The 19,194-nt window shown below is 45.6% G+C and overlaps 1 protein-coding gene across 1 annotated transcript; it reads left to right on the top strand.

Annotated features, from left to right (window-relative positions):
- The first annotated feature begins 11,852 nt into the window (after positions 1–11,852).
- Positions 11,853–13,258, top strand: LOC6612903. The gene has a single exon (XM_002037359.2). The coding sequence runs from the start codon at positions 11,955–11,957 to the stop codon at positions 12,873–12,875; it is 921 nt and encodes a 306-aa protein (XP_002037395.2). The 5' UTR covers positions 11,853–11,954; the 3' UTR covers positions 12,876–13,258.
- Positions 13,259–19,194: the final 5,936 nt, after the last annotated feature.

The following is a 19,194-nucleotide window of genomic DNA, read 5'->3' as shown; positions in this document are numbered from 1 at the left end:
AACAACCTGACTTTTCTCCCCTTTAGGTTGTCACACTTTCGTGCTGCACATTTTCCGCATTTCCATTTCCCTCGACTTTGACAGCCCGCAACTGTTTCATGTGCGATGAAAGCGGCTGTGGCACCTTTCAGACTTGTTTTGTCGCTCTGCAAATATTTTGATTAGCCCGAGTGAGTTGTTTTTTGGCCATGGAACATGTTGCATTTGGCCAAGGAAAATAGTGGCAATGGGCAATGTGGTCAGGACTCAATCAAGTTACTATTAATACGAGGACTACTCGCACACATGTTTGTCTAAATTACATTCGACATTTACGAGTTTGTAATAAAAACTTTAACAATGGCCGACGCCATTTTACTTGGGAACTACTCAACTTCAGACTGGATACATGGATGTGGGTGGGGATGGGGTTGTGGGCGGAGGTAATGGGTAATGGCCATCAAGTGCAGATCGCGTCGTAAAAGACATTTTACAGTTGGCACCGCTCGATTTCCATGGCCCGATTCCGATTCCGATGGCCGATGTTCGATTTTCGCCTCCCTCGAGTGGAAAAGTCGAGTGTGTGTGCATTTTTAATTAATTGGGTTTAGTTTTTATGGCTTCATTAATTACCAAACACTGCAAGGGGACGCACACACACCCATACAATCCTTGACTTGACGTCAGCGGCTCTCGGATGAATAATGCATCATGGCAGTCGATATGTGAGCTGTAAATATCAATAATAAAAGTGCGACGCCAGGACCAAAAACGGGAACGAGTGCATTAAAAATTTATTTGGATCTGCCTGCGACGCGTGGCTATATGGCATTACGTACGAGTATATGTGTATGTAATCGCATAGGGATATCGGGGGTGCGCCGCCATAAAATAATAATCTTTATGATGGCAAAATTTTAATACAATATTGGCGGGCTCCGCGAGTGCCGAGATGGCACTTCCTCCTTCGAATCTGTCATCGGTGGATTCATAAATCCACTTTAATTGCTGCAGTGATTTCGACTCCAGCCATTCGCCGAGTTCGGTGGACTTAGCCGTGAGTCCTCCTTGCGGGCGATAAAAGCGGCCAAGTGCCCAGTAAAAATCGGGTTCATTAATATTCAACTATATGCGTTTAGTGGCTCCTCCCATTTACGGCCGCAGATAAAGTTCGATGAGCAGCTGTCAGCTGGCGGGGAAGCCCCATCCTCCTCCGATGGGTTAGCCCCTTATTCCACCCAGAACCATATACCGCTTAGAAACTGCCAAGTCTGCTTATGTATCACTTCCGTTTATTGCACAAGAAAAGATTAACAATCATCGTTAACACAACTATCTACAAGATCTGAACCTTGCCATCACCTCCACCCAATAAGCACTCAGTAGTACATAGATCCTTGGCCCCATAAGTCATCTATTTATCCATCATCATCTCAGTGGCTGAATTCTTCAAAGAAACCCATTGAGAGCTGTGATTTATGCGAATGCCCACACTAGCATGATATGCAAATTCAGTTATAATTCACATTTCCACAGCGTCGTTCGAGGATCCATTTGGTTGGCTGACCTGCCCAAATGTCCGGCGGATTGTTCCGCCAAAATCGCCATTGATGGATGCAGTCGTGGGATGGGGGCGGGTTCGGCCGTTCCGTTCTGACCATGCCTCATTTACATTTATTTGCCAATTTATTTAACGATCGATCGTAAAGCGTTTGCCGCCTTGGACACTCGGATTTTGCTTTTCTGCCATTCTGTTTTTCAGTTTTCAATTTTCAGTGGATGATTTTATGTCGAAATGGGGAGCCCGGAGAACGGAGACGAGTCCGTGTTGTTTACGTTTTTAAGTGAATTTTCATATTTTAATGTTTGGCAACATTGTTGTCGCCTCAAAAGGCCGACCTCATAATTTCCGGCGTGGAATTCGTGGAAGTCGCCCGACCATATAAACCCGGTCTGCCATTCGACGTGTCCTAAACGATCGTAAAGATCGGACATTTTTATAGGTGTCGGCACAAAGGTGTTTTCCCTGCCCGATTCGCCGGTTTATGTTGCTTTGAGATGTCAAAGCGAATGCATCCAGCACTGGGATATAAAACTGGGGACGCTCCTTTGAAGCCCATGTACAAACAAATAATCGAGGCGCATTCCGATCGCAGATACAAATCTGCACTGTTCGGCAATTTTTTTCCAAATTGTTTACGTTCCCATTTATAGATTATAATGTGAATTTCTTTCAATTTCGATAATGACTAAAAAAGAGATCTGCAAACATTTGAACATTATGGGTAGAAATGATTAAGTAGAACCCGTTTTTTCCGGTGTTTTGGACAGATCAACCCCATTAGGATCATGATCTGCACAATGGCGCCCATCGGACGCGATGAGCTTGAAATTTTATATGCCGCCGGCACTCGTGTGCATTTGTCTGGCATTTGTGCAAACATCTCGACTAATTGGCCAAACGGCTCAGTTCAGATCGGTTCAGTTCATCTCGGATCGGATGCGATGGCATGGGATCGAAACGGATCGGTTGTGTGGGTGGGGATCGTAGGGAGCAGAGCCTTATAGAGTTGCCTGGACGTGCGTGCGTGCGTTGGGGCCATTAAAAAATTATTGAAATTGAACATTTTGAAAATAAACTGGAAACGCATTTCGACTTTCGGTGGAAAAGTGTGGCACACGGCGCGCTTCATTTGTGCCCCGCTGGGGAAACGGTGAAAAGCGGAGAGATCGCTGAATCCGGGGGAAACCCACTTCGCCTTCGATTAGGGCTGCATTTCCACGTTTTTCAGCGTTTGGCTTTTTCGCCAGCCGAGAGAAAATTTAATTTATTGCCTGCCCGTCTACCAAGTCAATGCGATATACTATACTACACTATACTATATGCAATGCTCGATCTCGCGCGATTTGTGTACGTGAAAAGTGTACGGGGTATTTTTAAGTGAAAATGAATTGAAATGAAATGATTTTTCATTTATTCGCCGACGCTGTGACGCCAAGGAGACTGCTGGCCCCGCCCCTCGCGGCAAATGAGGAAAATGCCGGGGAAAATTGTCGCTCGCCTCGGGGAAATTCGCACCTAGAAAATCGTGCCGATTTTTCGGCCCATCGAAATGTGCCAAGTAATGCGGCATTAAGTGGTTGCACCTTTCCGCAGCAAGGTGCATTGTTGCAGTTGCGGCCCCACTTGCTGCAATTGTTGCTGTTGCTGTTGCAACTGTCAACATCACATCGGCATTATCGCAGCGCCACTTGAATGTCGAAAGCGCCACAATCCGAAAGGTGCGACAATGGCGACAAGCCCGCATAGTGACAATAATTTGTGGGCCGTGTTGGCAACTATTTTCGACCAAGGAATGGCAGTGGATACAGTGCCCTACAGGTTCCCGTGCAAATAGTACTTTAAACAAATTATCATTTTGGAAATATCATTCTGAGCATTGAAGGTCCCAAAAGCCATCGATAAAACTGTGACCCGCTGGGATAATCGAGTGCCTTCCGAAGTTCCCTTAGGCAACCTTCACTGTGTGGCAAAGTGGGTTGACGCCACCTAAGCACGCGGCGGCCCAAAGGTGCCACTTTCTCAGGGGGAGTTTGACGGCCGAGGTGCGAGAAAGGGCGGGCAGGCGGCGGTGGGAGTGGCAGGAGGCGGGCCGACATGCTGGCGTCAGTGTCAGTCTTCGTGGTGCCGAGACTACCGGCCATATAGACCATCGTCTGGCAGCTATTTATTCCCAGATCTCACCGGCGAGTATGTGTTGCAATTATGCAGACAAGATGTCGACGCGAATTGTTCGCATTCGTCGACACTCGGCGTTGCACGTTGGCAGGAGGATGTGGATGGTTTGGGGGGGAGAGGGCGTGCAAGGGGCAGTGGCTCCCCAGCGGACGAGCTTAGTCAGATAACTCAGCTGGGCCCTAGGTGCTAATGGTCAATAAATATGAAATTTTTATCGACTTACGCAACACGAGCCGGCATCTAAAATGCAAACACACATCATTTTGGCAGTCTGAGCTTACTCTTAGCTCACGTTTTGCTGGCTAACAAGCTCCCCCGAGTGAAATAAAAACCGAAAGTGCAAAATCATACGGCGATGCGGGTGGCTACGTGATGCCATTGGACTTCTATTTCTTGACAGTTTGGGAGTGGGTGGGGTTAGGTTCGCGCGGGGAGGGGAGGGGGATGGGTACGCGGCTCTATTTCACTGGCCAATTAGACGGCCTGTTCTGGCTAATTGGTCTACCTCATTTATCCCATTGTCGCTGTCTGCAGGGAATTAATCAAGTGCCCAGATGCAGTTTTACGCAGAACACTGCTGCCGTCGTCAAGGCGTGACCAGAGTTTGACTTTTTAGATACATTGTATATGTGAATGAAGTATCTGTATCTGGGCGTTACGCATCTGCCTGTCAGCACTTGGCCAATTGTTCCCGCCGAGTCTCCTGCCACGTTTGCGATTGGACTTTTCCACAGAACCGGAGGCCAAATGAAATATGAACTATTTTAACGCCTACTTAATTTATTTGTTTTTGCGCTCTCGCTGGTGCCGTAGTATAAATTTTAATTAATTTAGCGTTGAAGTGAAAGTGTTAAGTGATTTGCTTGGCTGCCGCTGGCAATACCTTCAAGTACATGGCGATATATACCATCTAGACTATATATAGCCGATATGTATGGGCCATCAAGTGCAGCTGTGGTAGGTAAGGCCGTATTTTAGTGCGTTCTCCGCTCGACCTAAATAAATAAAAATATGTTTATAGGCAAAATATTAAAGACAAACACCGAACCACCCCCACACAAACACACACGCACTCACTCTGCCACACATGTCCCCTGACCAATTCATAAGTTTGCACTTAAAGGACATGGCCAACCTGTCCCAAGGTTGGACACTCCACTCCAAGATGGCTCACACATAAAAGCATAATAAAATGTATTTACCCCAGGATCAAATTATGAATCTGCTTATGGGCAAAACAAGGACAAGGGACGGCTAAAAGGTGAGCCCAGCTCCTTCAAGTTATGAAAGCCGCAGGCTGCCTCCGTCTCCCCCCCAAAAAAAGGACAAAACGCATATTTATGAAATGAACAAAACTATAAAGGACACACACACATTTCTGCACAGAAAGAAAAAGAACGAAATTAGCTTATTTCAAACTCTTTACTGCTTGTAAGATCACTCTGACCTAAAGAGGATCTTCGAGAGCTATGGCCTCACTGAATTGAATAACCTTAAGGCGAAATGAAGTGCAGAACCTATGTTTACAATTTTTTTCCGAGTGTATTAAAAAGGGAGAGGGATCAGGACAATGTGCGGACATCTACGGAGATTTGGTTTTTTGGGTTGTCGGTCGACAATGAAAATTTGTGCACATTTCAGCAGAATCGAGGGCCTGAGGTGATGGCCAGCTCCTTTAAGGTGTGGCCACCAAATCCGCATCGTGTCCCTTTTTGGGATGCCCAGAGTCTATTACAGAAGTTTATGGCGCACGCAGTTACACCTACGACAGCCCTGGGCGAGCTGGCAGCATATGGTCAGAAGTGAGGGCGAAAGGTACGAGGGTGGCAGTCGCCCAACCATCGAGCCACCCAAACCACCCACATGGCGCTCCACCCAAGGGCACAACCACTTTGTTTATGCCAGTCGCAACATTTTACAAAGTTTATTCCGCCTTGGCATCATCAACAGCCATCGGAATCATCATCATCAGTCGTCACAATTCTCGGGTGACATCTGGATGGTGGATTCTCGGAGCAGTCGGTTGTGTCCAGGCTGCCCCAGGGTGTCCAGGAGTTGCTTAAGTATGTGCGTCACATACGCCCAGCCTCCTTCTCTTCCTCGGGCGGGGAATTACCTTTGGTGCAGAAAAACGAGAGGCGAGAATTACCTTGGTGGAGTTGCCGTTTTTTTGTTGGCCACCTTCTGGAATCAGCTCACGTATCGTTTTATTAGTCAATCAAAGGATACTTTGGGGGCGCATCTCATTTGCAGAAATAAGATGTGCAAAATAAAAATTAGACTGCAGCCCTTCGATTACCTTAGTGGAAAATAATTAAGTTGTCTTCTTAGGGGTGAGTATTTATTTAAGGGGAATTCCTATTTGCCTGATCTTACTCACTCGGTTCGCTGAACACGAGATGTTGCTAAAAACTCTCTGTGAATATGGTATCTTCCTCGATTATGAGTTCCTAAAATAAACTAACGAGTTGAAAGCGCCTCTGATTAATTCCCAATTTGCTGAGGGAAAATGCATAGAGCGAATCCAAATGCGTAATGCAAGATGCCTTTTTGCAGAGAATTTAATAAAACGTCTCCGAAAGGAAATGGCGCACTTTGCATTAAAAATTCGCTGTCTAAAAGCTCAACAATTAGCAACCATTTCCGAATGCAAATGCAGAGGAGGCAAACGAGTGAAATTAAAGCAACTTAAATGGAACTTATTAGATTTGTATACTTTTAATTTGCATTCATAACAGACTGGAGTGATAAGAGAAGGGGCGGAAAGAGGAGGGACCTCTGCCTTTGTAAGGATATTCCCCGACTTTGGCCAGCAGTTGTGTCCTGCGGACCCAAAACACAACAACAACACCAAGGCCCCAAGGAGGGTAGAGCGAACCCTTTTCCTGGTTTTCCTCCAGTGGACAGGACGCACTCTCCACCCGACTTGGTTGATTTAAATTTTGCCTTTGCTGGAATAAAAGAAAATTAATTTGTGCATATTTCTTGAGCTGCTGGCAGACGAAATACGAGCGGCTTCAGCTGCTGGCTGGACTGGACATTTATTAAAAGCCGAAAGGAGTTGCTCTTGGCCAAAAGGGAGACGAAACGCAAAACCTTTCTCTCTTGGCCAATCGTAGGAATAATAATAATAACCGAAAAAGCGAAAAGGGACTATCAAGTGAAAAGAAATTTAATAAAAGGAAAACAATTTGCCAAAATGAAAGAAAAATAAGAAGCCGTCAAGAAATCGCTCTCCGCGACAGAGAGCGAGAATCCTAGCGGCACTGGTTCCCACACGAAATATTCATAATTGCACGGACATTAAGGATGTGCATCCCTGCAAAAAAGGATCCGGAAACGAGAACAACACACGTGCCGCGGACGATGACAACGATTGATACACAACCGAACCAGGATCAGAAGGGCAGGAGCCATAAATCCATTAGTCCATAAATAGTATTGATATGGAATGAAAACAAAAATAAAATAAAATTATTTATACGTTTCGCACGGCGACAAGCAGGAAAATTAGTGCCAACCGGAGACAAGAGACACGAGACAGGAACGAAAACAGAGGGAAAATGGAAATCGACGAGGAAAATCGCGCAGGGGATGCTCGTCGTCGAGTGGGAAAGCGGAGAAGTTTTCCTCAATTGGCGATGCGCTTCAAATGATGCCAAAGATTCGCACACAAAGCGAACTGCCAGCGAACAACTGTATCGAATTACCAATCAGCCAGCACAACAATAGTGTCCTTTCGGCGGGTCAAAGCGCATCCCCCACCCGCCAAACAAATACCCTTCCTTGTGCCAACCACCCCCTAAAGAGCACCCAGTGCAGCGCGTGACATCACCTTCGAGCTGAAAGTAGAGCGGCTCATACAACTATTTTCAGCCTTCAATTATCCAGTTTTTAGTCAGTAACTAATAGCTTAAGTATTCCTATTCAGACAGTTTTTGTTAAACATATACCCTCTGTACGCTTGGTAGCATCCCAGCCATATATTGCCATGAAGAGCGTTATGAATGCTCTTTACTATCACTTACGCAAACCCCCACCGCCGCCGAACAATTGAATTGAAAGGATCATCAAATGGAGAGTCCTGGTTAGAGGAGCCGTTCGAACAGCATCTTGGCCAAATTGCCGACAATTTGGGTTAACTGTAAAATTTCTGCAGGCCGAAAGAGCAAACAGTAAACAGCAAACGACAAACGGCAAACGTGCAAGTTTTGACAAATACAAATGTGAATTGCGAACACTAAACTGGCAGATTTTCTATATAAAAGATGAAGACATCCCGGATTGACAGGCCACGAGTGTCCTGCGGGGGCGGAGAGTGATATTCTCGTAAAACTCATTGGGGCGTAAAGGATGCGAATGCCTTTTAATAATAAAATGAGAGCGGCCAGGGTGGAACCCGCGCTCACCAGCTGGACAGGAGCAGGACGCACCAGCACTGGCCTGCATAAACTAAGACTAAAGCCGCTTGTCTATGCCCAGGCACGTCTTAAATGTTCAAATTATGTAAAATAAAATGTGCGCCAAAAAAGGCCAAACGAAAGCCAGGCCAAAGGATAAAGGAGGGGTTTTTTCGGAGGGCTGACGTCAGCTCTGAGTGACAGTGACAAGAGCAGGACATCGGGGAGGCATTCAACGAAGGATTCGCCCGAGCACTTGACAATCCTGGCAAAGGTGCAAAAAAGCGAGCCGGAACTGACACTTCTCTACGCTCAAAATCTCGAAGGATGCACTCAGAGAAAGTGGAAAGTCTAGTCGTGCAAAAAGGACCTGAAATATAAAAGGAATTGACTTACATCCTTGTTATTGCAAAGGAAAGAATTCTGTCGGCTTTCAAAGTATTACATATTTTTTGTACCATTTTTTTTCGAGTGCATCCTCGCCGTTGGCCATTTGCATGGCGCCGCCTCCGAACTTCCCCCGTCGATTCGCAGATCCTGCGTGTCCTGGCTAATAACCGTGAGTAAGCAAACAGGTGCAGCTCGCCCGTTTGCTGTGATCAATCTTTTGCTAAGCTTTTGTTTTCGCCGGGCTTTTGTCTCTGGACAAAAGTTGGGTCGCCGATGGAGATGATGATGGGGGAATACTTAGAAGTCCCGGGATTGAGTTGTCCTTTGCTGACAGACAAACAACGGCGCGTCCTTTTTTATTGTGGGTCTGTGGGTCCGTCTCGCTTTCGTTCTATGATTGATTAGCAATTAATTAGCTACACAAATAACTGTAATTATATGCGCCGGAAAGTGAAAAGGGAACGAGCCGGAGGCATCTAATGTCAAGGGTCTCCGACGGCGAGAATTACTTGCAAAAGTGTTCCACCTTTTTTTCGCGGGCCTCGAAACTCATTTGCATTTTGTTTTCGCCATTTTTTATGGGCCAATGAAACGAATTCGGTACTCTAACTTTGTCACTTGCGGCTGCCATTTGCCATTGCTTTTTATGAACGGATCCCCGGCTAATGACACTTCCCTTGGATGGGAGGAGGATTCGTCACACAGCTGAGAAGGCCATAGATTCGAGAATCTGGTTACCACTCGCAGTCACCCCGAGAAGTGCACTCAAAGTAATAAGTGGAGAACTTTATTTAAAGTTGGGATCAGCAAGAGCAAATATTCTTGTAACCAATGCTTTAAGAAGAGGAATATATGTTCCTGGCTTGAATATTGATAGTTTAATTTTTAAGTGTCCCTAAACGTAGCTGGAGTCTTCTATTGTCTTAGCCACCACCGCTCATCCGCTCGCTCTTCGCATCAGTGGGCCGGGCCAAAAGTTGTGAGATGTCCTGCAGTTGACATCCCGACCGCTTTTTTGGCCGGCCAACAATGCATGACTGACCCTGTCAATATTGGCGACCCCGAATCCATTTGGTAGCTCTCGCCCCACCACACAAGTATGAGATATTTAATGCATGCAATATGGATTGTCGCAGGGGTTTTTCCTCCTTTTTTGCCGGCGTGAGCGAGTGGGGAACTGGGAGCTCGGCGAGCAAAAGTGCGTCCAAAACTCATGTCATTGTTTCGCCGGACTGGAACTGCATTTGCGACCGAATCTGGTGACATTGAGTGCTCCGACAGGCGACGTGTGCAGGGTTTCCCTGCCTTTTCCCCGAGTCCTCCATCCTGCATAGTGCGTCCTGCATCCTTTATGGCTGAAAGCTTTTGTCGCTGCTGCCGTGCCACTAAACATGTCTCTCGTTTTTGGCCCCTGCGTGGCCGATCTTTTTACTGCTGGCTGGGCGCCAAAATATAACTTAAGTTTCTGGTCAAATGAATTTGGCAAAGGTAGCAGCCATCTCGAAAAATGCAAGCATACTTTCGGGAGCCGTCGCCAGCGAAATTCGAATGTATGCAAAAATGTTTTTTCTGCGGAATGAAAATCTCGAGGAGAAGCCACCACAATTGGCAGTTTAAGTGGCCTTTGTTATGAGCAAGTTTTCCATTTTTGCGGTGGCTCGTGTTTTTGCTTTGTCACCTGTTTTTCCTGCTTTTCCCCGCAGAAGCAAAACTTTTTACGATCTTGTCAACATTTTGAGTTGAGTGCATTTTTACGCCCCCTGTCGATTCTCGGGGTGGCGGGGCAGTAAAATCGAAAAGTAATGCAATAAAATTCGCTTTCATTAAAAGCATTAAAATAGGTTTTTGACATGCCATAAAAATGGTTTCCACGTAAACACGCAGAACACACATTCGCGCCAAAGGAAAACTGCTGCCGCCACACTTTTCCGACGGTTTTTCCTGGTGAAATCTGGGGAAAGGGAGTGCGAAAGCTTCACGCGACTTCTAAATGGGATTTTTATTGTTCTGGGAGCTGTGGCCGACGCATCGCCATTAGCTGGCAACACGGTGCTCACCAGCTCACCTAGCCATCGTAAATCCGGAAGAAATGAGACGTGGGGAAATAGCTCATCCTCGCCGGGGAATCCCAGTTGATAAAGCAGAGTTTCTGAGGAAAAAGTGGGCTGTCTCTCCAGAGATGGCATCTCGTGCTCGCATATATAATCTTATTCCTTCCTGTATCTATCTATCCCAAACGCTGCTCATAAATTTCCGGAAAAATATGATGCCATATATGTCGCATCTAACAAATATTCAAAGCAATTAAGTGCAGACTTTATAGGTGGTAAGCCGAAATGTTCCTGACCCCTAATAATTATACAGTGAGAGACACATTCTAAAAAATCATGGAATTTTTATTTAAAAAAATAAAGTGAGTAATTGTAGGGACTTCAACTTTAAGCCAATGAATAGTGCATGTTTTTAGTTCAGTTTTTAGAATCTAAGCGAATTGCTGACAATTTTCTGTCAGTGTTTTTCCATGTTTTGGCTGGACAATTGGCAAATGTTGGCCGCTAAATGGGGGCGATACAAATCGAATGGGGAATTTATTTCAACGTTATTAACTCCAAATTACGCACACAAAACCGCTGCGAAATCGAAGGGGGCAGACAAGTGAATGTCCAATCCTTAATTGCAAAGGACAGCGTGTGGCGAAAATATTTTGCTCGCTGGCCGGGAAATATTTTCATGATGTAATAAATGAAATTAATTTCAATAATTGCAGCTATTCGGGTCCCGAATCGGTGGGTGATGGTTTATTCGGCTATAGGTTTATTTCTGCCCCACCACGAGCTGTCTTTTTATTTAGGCCACTTATTTTATTTTATTTTATTTTGGCCATGATTCGCGAGCATTTGGCGATGACCATGAAAACTGCTTAATCGGAAGAATGAATATGAACGTTCCAATTGCGAAAACGCCCAGATACAATCCCTCTCCCCCCTGATAATAAGCAGAAAACATAAATAAGCAAGGAGAAAAGCGAATAAATGTGGAAATGCCAATGTTTTCCTTTCCGTTTCGTCTTTTTATTTAGATGCTATTCTGATATTTTTCCATTTTTTTTTTGCAGCCACAGCAGCATTTTTAATATAGCAAAATTCGCTGTCATATTTGGTCCCGCTCCCTGTATGATTTTTATGTGAATGAGTATTTTTCGCATTTATAATGCGAGCCCATATATTTTCATGAACACTAAATTAAGCAGGGTAAAATGGGGATTCCTTTGCGGGAAAAAAATAACCATGAGTTTTTTGTATATATTTATTAATACGGAATGAAACTATTGGGCTTCTAAACAGTATTTCCCTGACATCACAATCACAACAAAATTAAAAAAAAAAACTACTAAATTCAGAGTGCAGTTTCCAAATACTTTATACTTTTAGTAAGCTTTGCATACCATGGATGCGGTTTGCAAGTTTTTAAGTGCCGATATATATTCCTATATAGAAGGTATCGTAAATAGTCTCTTTGTTGGATCTCCGTGTTTGGACGCGTGCTCAGATGAAGTAAAGAAAAACGCGAAAATGTGGTGCCAAAGCTGTACATCCCTACTGACACAACCTAGTTATACAATTAGGCAACATTATCCAGGTCCTTTGGTCACCTACGACGGCGAGGCGCGATGTGAGCCGCGTCTCATTCGCCTTTCTGACTTAACCATGAGCACAATGGAGCTTATCTTCCAAGCTTATGGAGACAATGATGATGATGATGATGATGATGATGATGAAATGGATGAAGTGTGTGAAAACAAGATAGATGTGGAGGAAAAGTGTGACAAGCAGGGAGAGGAGTCGGCGTTTAGTAAACTAAGGAAGATCTTTGGCTGGCAAACAAATAAACCTATTGAAGACGACAATAGCCAGAGTGTGGACTCCTGCAGGCTGAATGGTGGCAGGGAGGAACCCGACTTGGCAGACGATTCACTCACCGAAAAGAAGCAGAAGCTCCAAGCACTGGATGATCGTGCCAGGGGTATATACGAAATACATATCAAATCTTCTCCAGATTCACCGTCTTGGGACTGCCTGAAACCTGCGCAGAAACTGCGCTTTCAATGGAAGGCTTCTACAGGCGATGATCTGATGAAAAGTCCTTATGAAAATTTCACGATGTGTTTTACCAGAAGTTTCCTCGAAGCTTTTCCCCGTGCCACATGTGCCACTGTTCGAAAGGAGCAAAGAGTCGCATGGTGGAACTTAGATCGCTGCCAGCGAATGCCGTTCATACTGCAGGCTCTACTGTACCAAGTGGCCATCGGTGCCATCGATCCCGAAGATCACTGTGCTGTTCGTGAACTTTTTCATAAGTTGCGATAAAGTGAGAAGTGCGTTTTCCATTTCCATTACCATTTCGCTTTTATACGAACCAGATGTTGTGTGGCCCGTCTATTTTGGTGCTGAGCCTCGAAATTCGCAGCTCTTTTCCCTCGACTTTTGCTCTTGAACCACATTTGTCGAGAATAATGGATCCCCTACTTTCGGCCAAGGTCGCCCGCTGACATGGCATTGGCACTCGATTAACAATTAAAGCCGCAGCTCTCAAGGTCGCGCAGAATTAAGATGGAAAATCTCAAATGAATCGGGGTCCCCCTGAGGAAAAGTTGGACTGGGTGCGAATCAATTTCCCATGCGCATACATTAGCAATAAAAATTTGTAGTACCCCCTGAAACCGAAATAAATAAAACAAACGAGAAGCAAACTTTTTAAAATGTAATTTCGTTGGCCGGCAAATAAATAAAATAAATTTGTGGCAAATCGAAAGTGAGAGCCAGCCCGGCCAGGAAAATCAAAGTCCGCATCTGATCGGCGAATCAGGCATTATGCTAATGGAAAGCACGGAAAGGGGGAAAAGTCTGCGGCTGGTGTTCGGTTTTATTGAAAAGTCAAAGGAAAGTGGGTGGTTTTGCTCGGTGGGCCGGCGTTTATGGCCGTTGACAACTTTTGGCGAACCGGGCATATAAAACGAAATGAAATGGAAAACTAAACCGAAATCGGAAAACTCAAATGGCGAACGATTCGCCACGAACTCTAACTCAAAAGCAGAGTGGAACTGTATCGAAGGAGTCGCAATTTATTGTCACAGATATTGACTTTTATAGTGGTCCGATTCCAATCCCTTTCCCTTTCTTTCCATTTTTTTTTTACGTTGTCGGGCTCATAATGCGACTTCTCAGCTCACTCAGCTCCATGGGATTTTTGGCGGATGCCCATCTCCTCGAGAATCCAGAAACAATTGGCATTCGGGAATTTCGCATGCCTGCCACCGCCAGTCAAACGAACAATCCAACCCTTCCTCCCCTTTGAATATCCACCTCTTTTTTATGGCAGAGATTTGGTTGTTTTGATATTCGGCACTTTTATTGCCTCGACCCAAGTTCGCACCTCAATTTGTCTTCGTAAATGTGAAAAATGTGGAAATTAGTTGGTGGTCCAGGCTCCTCGGGTTCTTCCTCTTTTCGGTTGGGCTATGGGCAAACATTTCATCAATCACGGCATGTGTCACACCTATCAGGACCGCTGACTTGTGCATCAGATGCAGATCGCCCCTTTTCCAAAAGCTGTGGCGAATCTCAAAAAAAGGAGTGCGCACGCCACGCCCCTTTTCGCCAGGATAAGTGGCGGTGAACTTAATGGCTGGGCCAGAAAAGTGTGGCACACTTTTAGGCACAAACAAAGCCATTTTCCACGCTTGAAATAGTAGTGAAATTGTAAGATTTTTGAAAATTATAACAACTAACTTCGCTCTGCGTTTTTCTAAATAATAAATATTTTATATACTTTATTTCCTCCATACCCTAAACAGTTGACTTTGATTTCTGACAAAGGCTTCATAAATATTTCCCCCGAAACAAGACGCCAACCAGTCATCCATTTTTATGCAAAGTCGCATGGCAAACACAGAATCCATGGACAAACAACATTTGTCGATATCCAAACTCATGGCTCTGGTGATGGCTTTATGGCCCAGAGAAGGCCCAATCAACCCCGAAAGCTGCTCTTAGTTTCCCCTGCCGACGGTCGCCATTAACATAACAATAATTATGGCCACGTCCTGGACTGACCATTCAGATTCGGCCTGGAGACATTCGGCAAACACACTTCCCATAGATTCGCACTCATAAGCAGAATCCAGACGTTATGCATCCGGTTGAATGGACTTGGCTTCCGTTTTTTTTTCTCTGGGGGTTGGCGAATGTAAATCGCCGGTCGGCTCGAACTGTGAATGTTCCACGTAATTAACTTTGATTGGAATTGGGGCAAAGTGCCAGGCTCCTGTTCTTGCCGTTTCCTCAATCCGAGAATTTTCCTGGGAGCCTTGTAATTTCTGCGCTGCATTCGGCTCATTAGGACATAAATTTCGATCAAAAACATAAATTGACAGGCGTGCAGATTTAAGAGGCGCGGCTTAGCGCGCCAAGGATGCTCCGCATCCTCCGGCAAATCCAATTTCCGAGCAGGACTCGCACGTACGGCGGGCAACACTTTCGGATCTCAGGATTCGCGATTCAGGACCCGTTGCCCGTCCGTTTATGTGAGCAGGTCATGTCGCGGTCATAAATACAACAATGCCGCCGCCGGCACCGCCAAAACTTTCGCGAGTGTCGCGAGCGCCATAAATTTCGCTGGCAAAAACTCACGGATTTATGTTGCCAAAGCGCAGGAGATAGCACTTGGCCGCTCCGGAGGACATCCTCGAGATATAATCCACTTTAAAGTTTCCACTCCTCGGATTTCTTGGCCCAGCTCGGCTCGGATCGGCTTCAGCCCCCGCTCCATGTGATGGGAAAGATGCGAAGGATATCCGCCTTGGCAGCCACATGCAAGTGTTCGCTCCTCTGACACGACATCTTATCCAATTTGCATTTAACGCATTTTTTGGCCAATTTCGCCAGCTCACAGATTTCTGCTGGCTTCTGGCTGCCGGGCCGTAAACCTCCTTTTCAACAAATCCCATTTGCAGCGATTTGCATTTAAGGCCGTCCGTGAATTCGAGACGAGCTCACACAAAAATTAATAAAGGAACCGCCATCCTTCCGGGCAGCCCGACATCCCGCTTTTCAGCCATATACCATTTCTCCTCGACCGCAAGTAAAAATGTTCAATAAACGTCCGGCCCGAAACGAGAAGTCCAACCGCAAACGCCTTCAATGGTCGACTCGGCCACGGACATCCAGGGGTCCGGCAGTCAATTTGGAATTTTTCAACGTTTTAGACATTGGCCGCGAGGTCGGGGAAGTCGGGGAATATGGATATGGAATGTGCGATATGGGATATAGGATATAGCAGCTGACTTTGACAGCGCCGCCCGCTGGCCGTTAGTTACTCCTAGTTTGCGGTTCCGCTGCTCGAAATATTGGCGGGATCCGAGATGGGTCCAATTAAAAAACAGAACAGAGACATGTACGAGACGTTTGGACATCCGACTGGGAGATACCCTGAAATGTTCGTGAATAACTTGATCATTTCTTACAAATTTTAAGGGATTTTATGAGTATCTGAAATTAAAGAGTATCATAAAATATTAAAAGGTGAAGCAGACCATCATTTCACTAATAATATATGTATCTTCCAAGATATATTCCGTAATATTATTCCTCGAAGTGTTTGTGAGAAACCTCTCTTTCCTCTTGGCCCCATCATGCCTCGAATAAAACCCATTAAAAGCACTCGACCAGCTGCAATTGCCAACAAGTTGGGTGGGCGTGGCTGCCAGCCGACATCGGTGCACTGAGCGAAAAATACGCAGCACTTCAGGAGCAGCTGTCTGCAGCAGATAGGAGGAGTGGGTGGAATGGGAATGGAAATGGGAATGGGCGCTGTGGCACAGAATCATTTTAGATGGCAGAGGAGACCTGTCCTGGCCGGGCCAACTATTAATTAGGTTGTTAATTTTGCATTTGGCGAGCGTCGCTGGCTTTTCCCGTGAAAATTGTGAAAATCGCAGCGGAGCGGAGGCGACGAAATGGAAAACACACGTGGCATGTGGCACGATGATAAATCTTCGCATTTGTGCGACACCATAAGGGAACACATGTCGCAGCTTGGGCGCACTTCCTTCCCCACTTTCCCTCCCAAAACTCCCCCGTATTCCCCACTTTTTCGACCGCCCCTACGCCCCTTTTTCATCTCTCCTTGGAATGCACCTGTCTCAATTAAGCGTGCAAATCGCATGCCTGTCAAAATAAAATGTTTGGCGTGTAAAAATATGTTGGCAGCCAGCGGAGATCTAAGGCGATCATAAAGACACAAGGATTATGGCCAAAGATCTTCGCGATGCGAAGGGGCAGGAGTAGGGACAGGGCCATTCCAATGGGACACACCCAAGAGATGTCGTTGTCAACATCACTTTGATCATGCCCCAGGTTGATTATTTGCACTGCATTTTGCGACTGCTTTCCGAGATCGAGAGGAATGCCACTGGCACTTCTCATGATGTTCTTGCGTACCGAAAGTATGTGAAAATCGGGTGCGAGGGTGAATACTTAAGCTAGGTTCCTTCTATAAAGGTATATAGATTCATATCATTATCAAACATATACAAATTGCTGGTTCCCAACACCACTTGTTAAAGAAAGTCATTAATCAATTTATTAGATATTTCATAAGTTTATGGAAATAGTTCCTCCATAAACCCCGGAATAATTGCAAAATCAAAGGCTTTGTCTGCTTTTTGTTGACGGTGTTGATGCCTTGATAGATTTCAATTGGTCTACACTGAATTTGCCGAATTGAGCAACAGTCTGCCTCGAATCCAATTGATTTTTCGCCAAATAACTCCGCCGAAATGCGGCATCAACGCCTCGTTAATTAGAGGATGCCCGCCTGCCGAGTGGAGTTGAGTCTGAAGCTGAAGCTAAAGATCCGTGACAGTCTGCGGGGCAATTGACATTTTGATAAATCCTGGGGATGGGGCACTGAAACACACTGGTAGCTACACATGTTGCCGTCTTTAAATCAGATAGACGCAGTGCAAAACTTAATGATCTGTGCCTAAATGGAGAGAGACCGAAGTCTGATATGACAAGTAAAAAAGAATTTATGGCACTAAACAACATCAACAATGGGCCAAACTAACCCGCCGCCAACCACCCCGTATCGCATTTCCCATTTCCCCCCACCTTGCCACATTTTATCTGCCACGGCGAGAGGCAGAGAAATTCGCACAAATCACGCAAAAATGTTGCACACTTAACGTGAGGGTGAAATACTCGGCGAGAAAGATATCTGTAGAAAATGAATAGATGGGGTCTTAGGGTGACGAGGGTTTCCCCAGTAACTGATAAGAACTTGCAGCCTAATGCAGCAGCAACCAAAATTTGCAACAATTTCCGATTTCCACTTCGAAAGGGACAAAGGACACTGGCCAAGTGGCAGCATTTCAATTGCCCCCGAACCCGAACTCGAAAAAAGAACCCGAATTGAAAAGTCATAAATTCTGGAGCGGCATTTAGGAGCGGACTGGCACGGAAATGCGCACCATGCGTGACCAATTATTGAAATACGGCTTTAATTGAATTTCAATAAAATGCTGAGCATTTTGCACTCGCCGGCGGAAGAGGAAGGCCAGAATCCAGCGACCAGGAGCAGGGACAATACCAATATCAAAACACAAGCACCCATAACCAAATGCGACTACCCGAAAACCGGTTCATGTTTATTTATGGCAAATGGCAAATGTTAAAACTGTGGCAATTGTTTTATTCCGCGCTTTTGTTGGCATTATTTGTTCGCGCATTTGGCCGCCGGAAAATCCACGGATGCAGTCCTATATATCGATATAGTCTCGGCCGATTTGGGGCCAATTTGTTTAGAATATGCGCTGACCGTTGTGCGAACCTGATGTCCGCGGATCTTATTGATTTACGGCCATCGGGCTGTGTCAATAGTTCGCGGTTGATTTATGGCACCCAACCGGCAAGGTAGCTTCGCTTTCGGGGAAGGGAAATTATGAAAATTATTGTGGAAAAGCTCTCACATGAAGGCAGTCAGCCAACTGCGAAATGTCAGCATGGACCACCCGTCGAGCAGTTTCGTGATGATTACTTCAAATGTGCACTGGAAGAAACTAACGAAATTGGAGAGTAAAATCAATTCAAATGGTGTGTTATGTACTACGTAACTACGCTTTTTGTCCAAGTGCATTCCCAAATCAAGGGATTACAAGCGGCAATTTGAAGTGAACACTGAAATCAATTGGAGGGAGGATAAATGGGGGTGGAGTTGGTGGTCCACTGATTGAAGGTGGAAGGCCGTTCGGCCGTGTATTCGGGGTGGAATCGAGTGGAAAGCCTTTGCCACCGGATTGGCAAGGGCTCATCGGCAGTCGGGCGTCGATTTTCGTATTTCGGGCATATAGTGTTTGACATCGGCGCATGACAAAAGTCACATGGCCAGCGGATTAGTTACACCTTCTGAACCTGGATCCGAATCTGAATCTGAATCTGAACCCGAGCACACGTCGCAGGGTGAGGTGGACGGTGTTTCGCCGGGACTCGGAAGTTACTACATTGTTGCTGCCCGGTGAACTGTGAGCCAAATTGAATGCCAAATGCCGAAAACCGAATGCCGAATGCATTTTCCGGCCAGCGAGTGCAGAGCGTGCCTTGATTTATTCCCGATTGTGCGGAGATTAGC

Source organism: Drosophila sechellia, chromosome 3R, assembly GCF_004382195.2.
Source record: "Drosophila sechellia strain sech25 chromosome 3R, ASM438219v1, whole genome shotgun sequence".
NCBI lineage: Eukaryota > Metazoa > Arthropoda > Insecta > Diptera > Drosophilidae > Drosophila > Drosophila sechellia.
The sequence above is the reverse complement of the archived record's forward strand: the minus strand, read 5'-3'. Positions and strand labels throughout refer to the sequence as shown.

What these genes read in the sequence shown, in the direction of transcription:
- LOC6612903 (XM_002037359.2), top strand. Translation starts at nt 11,955, where the DNA reads ATGGATGCGGTTTGCAAGTTTTTAAGTGCCGATATATATTCCTATATA.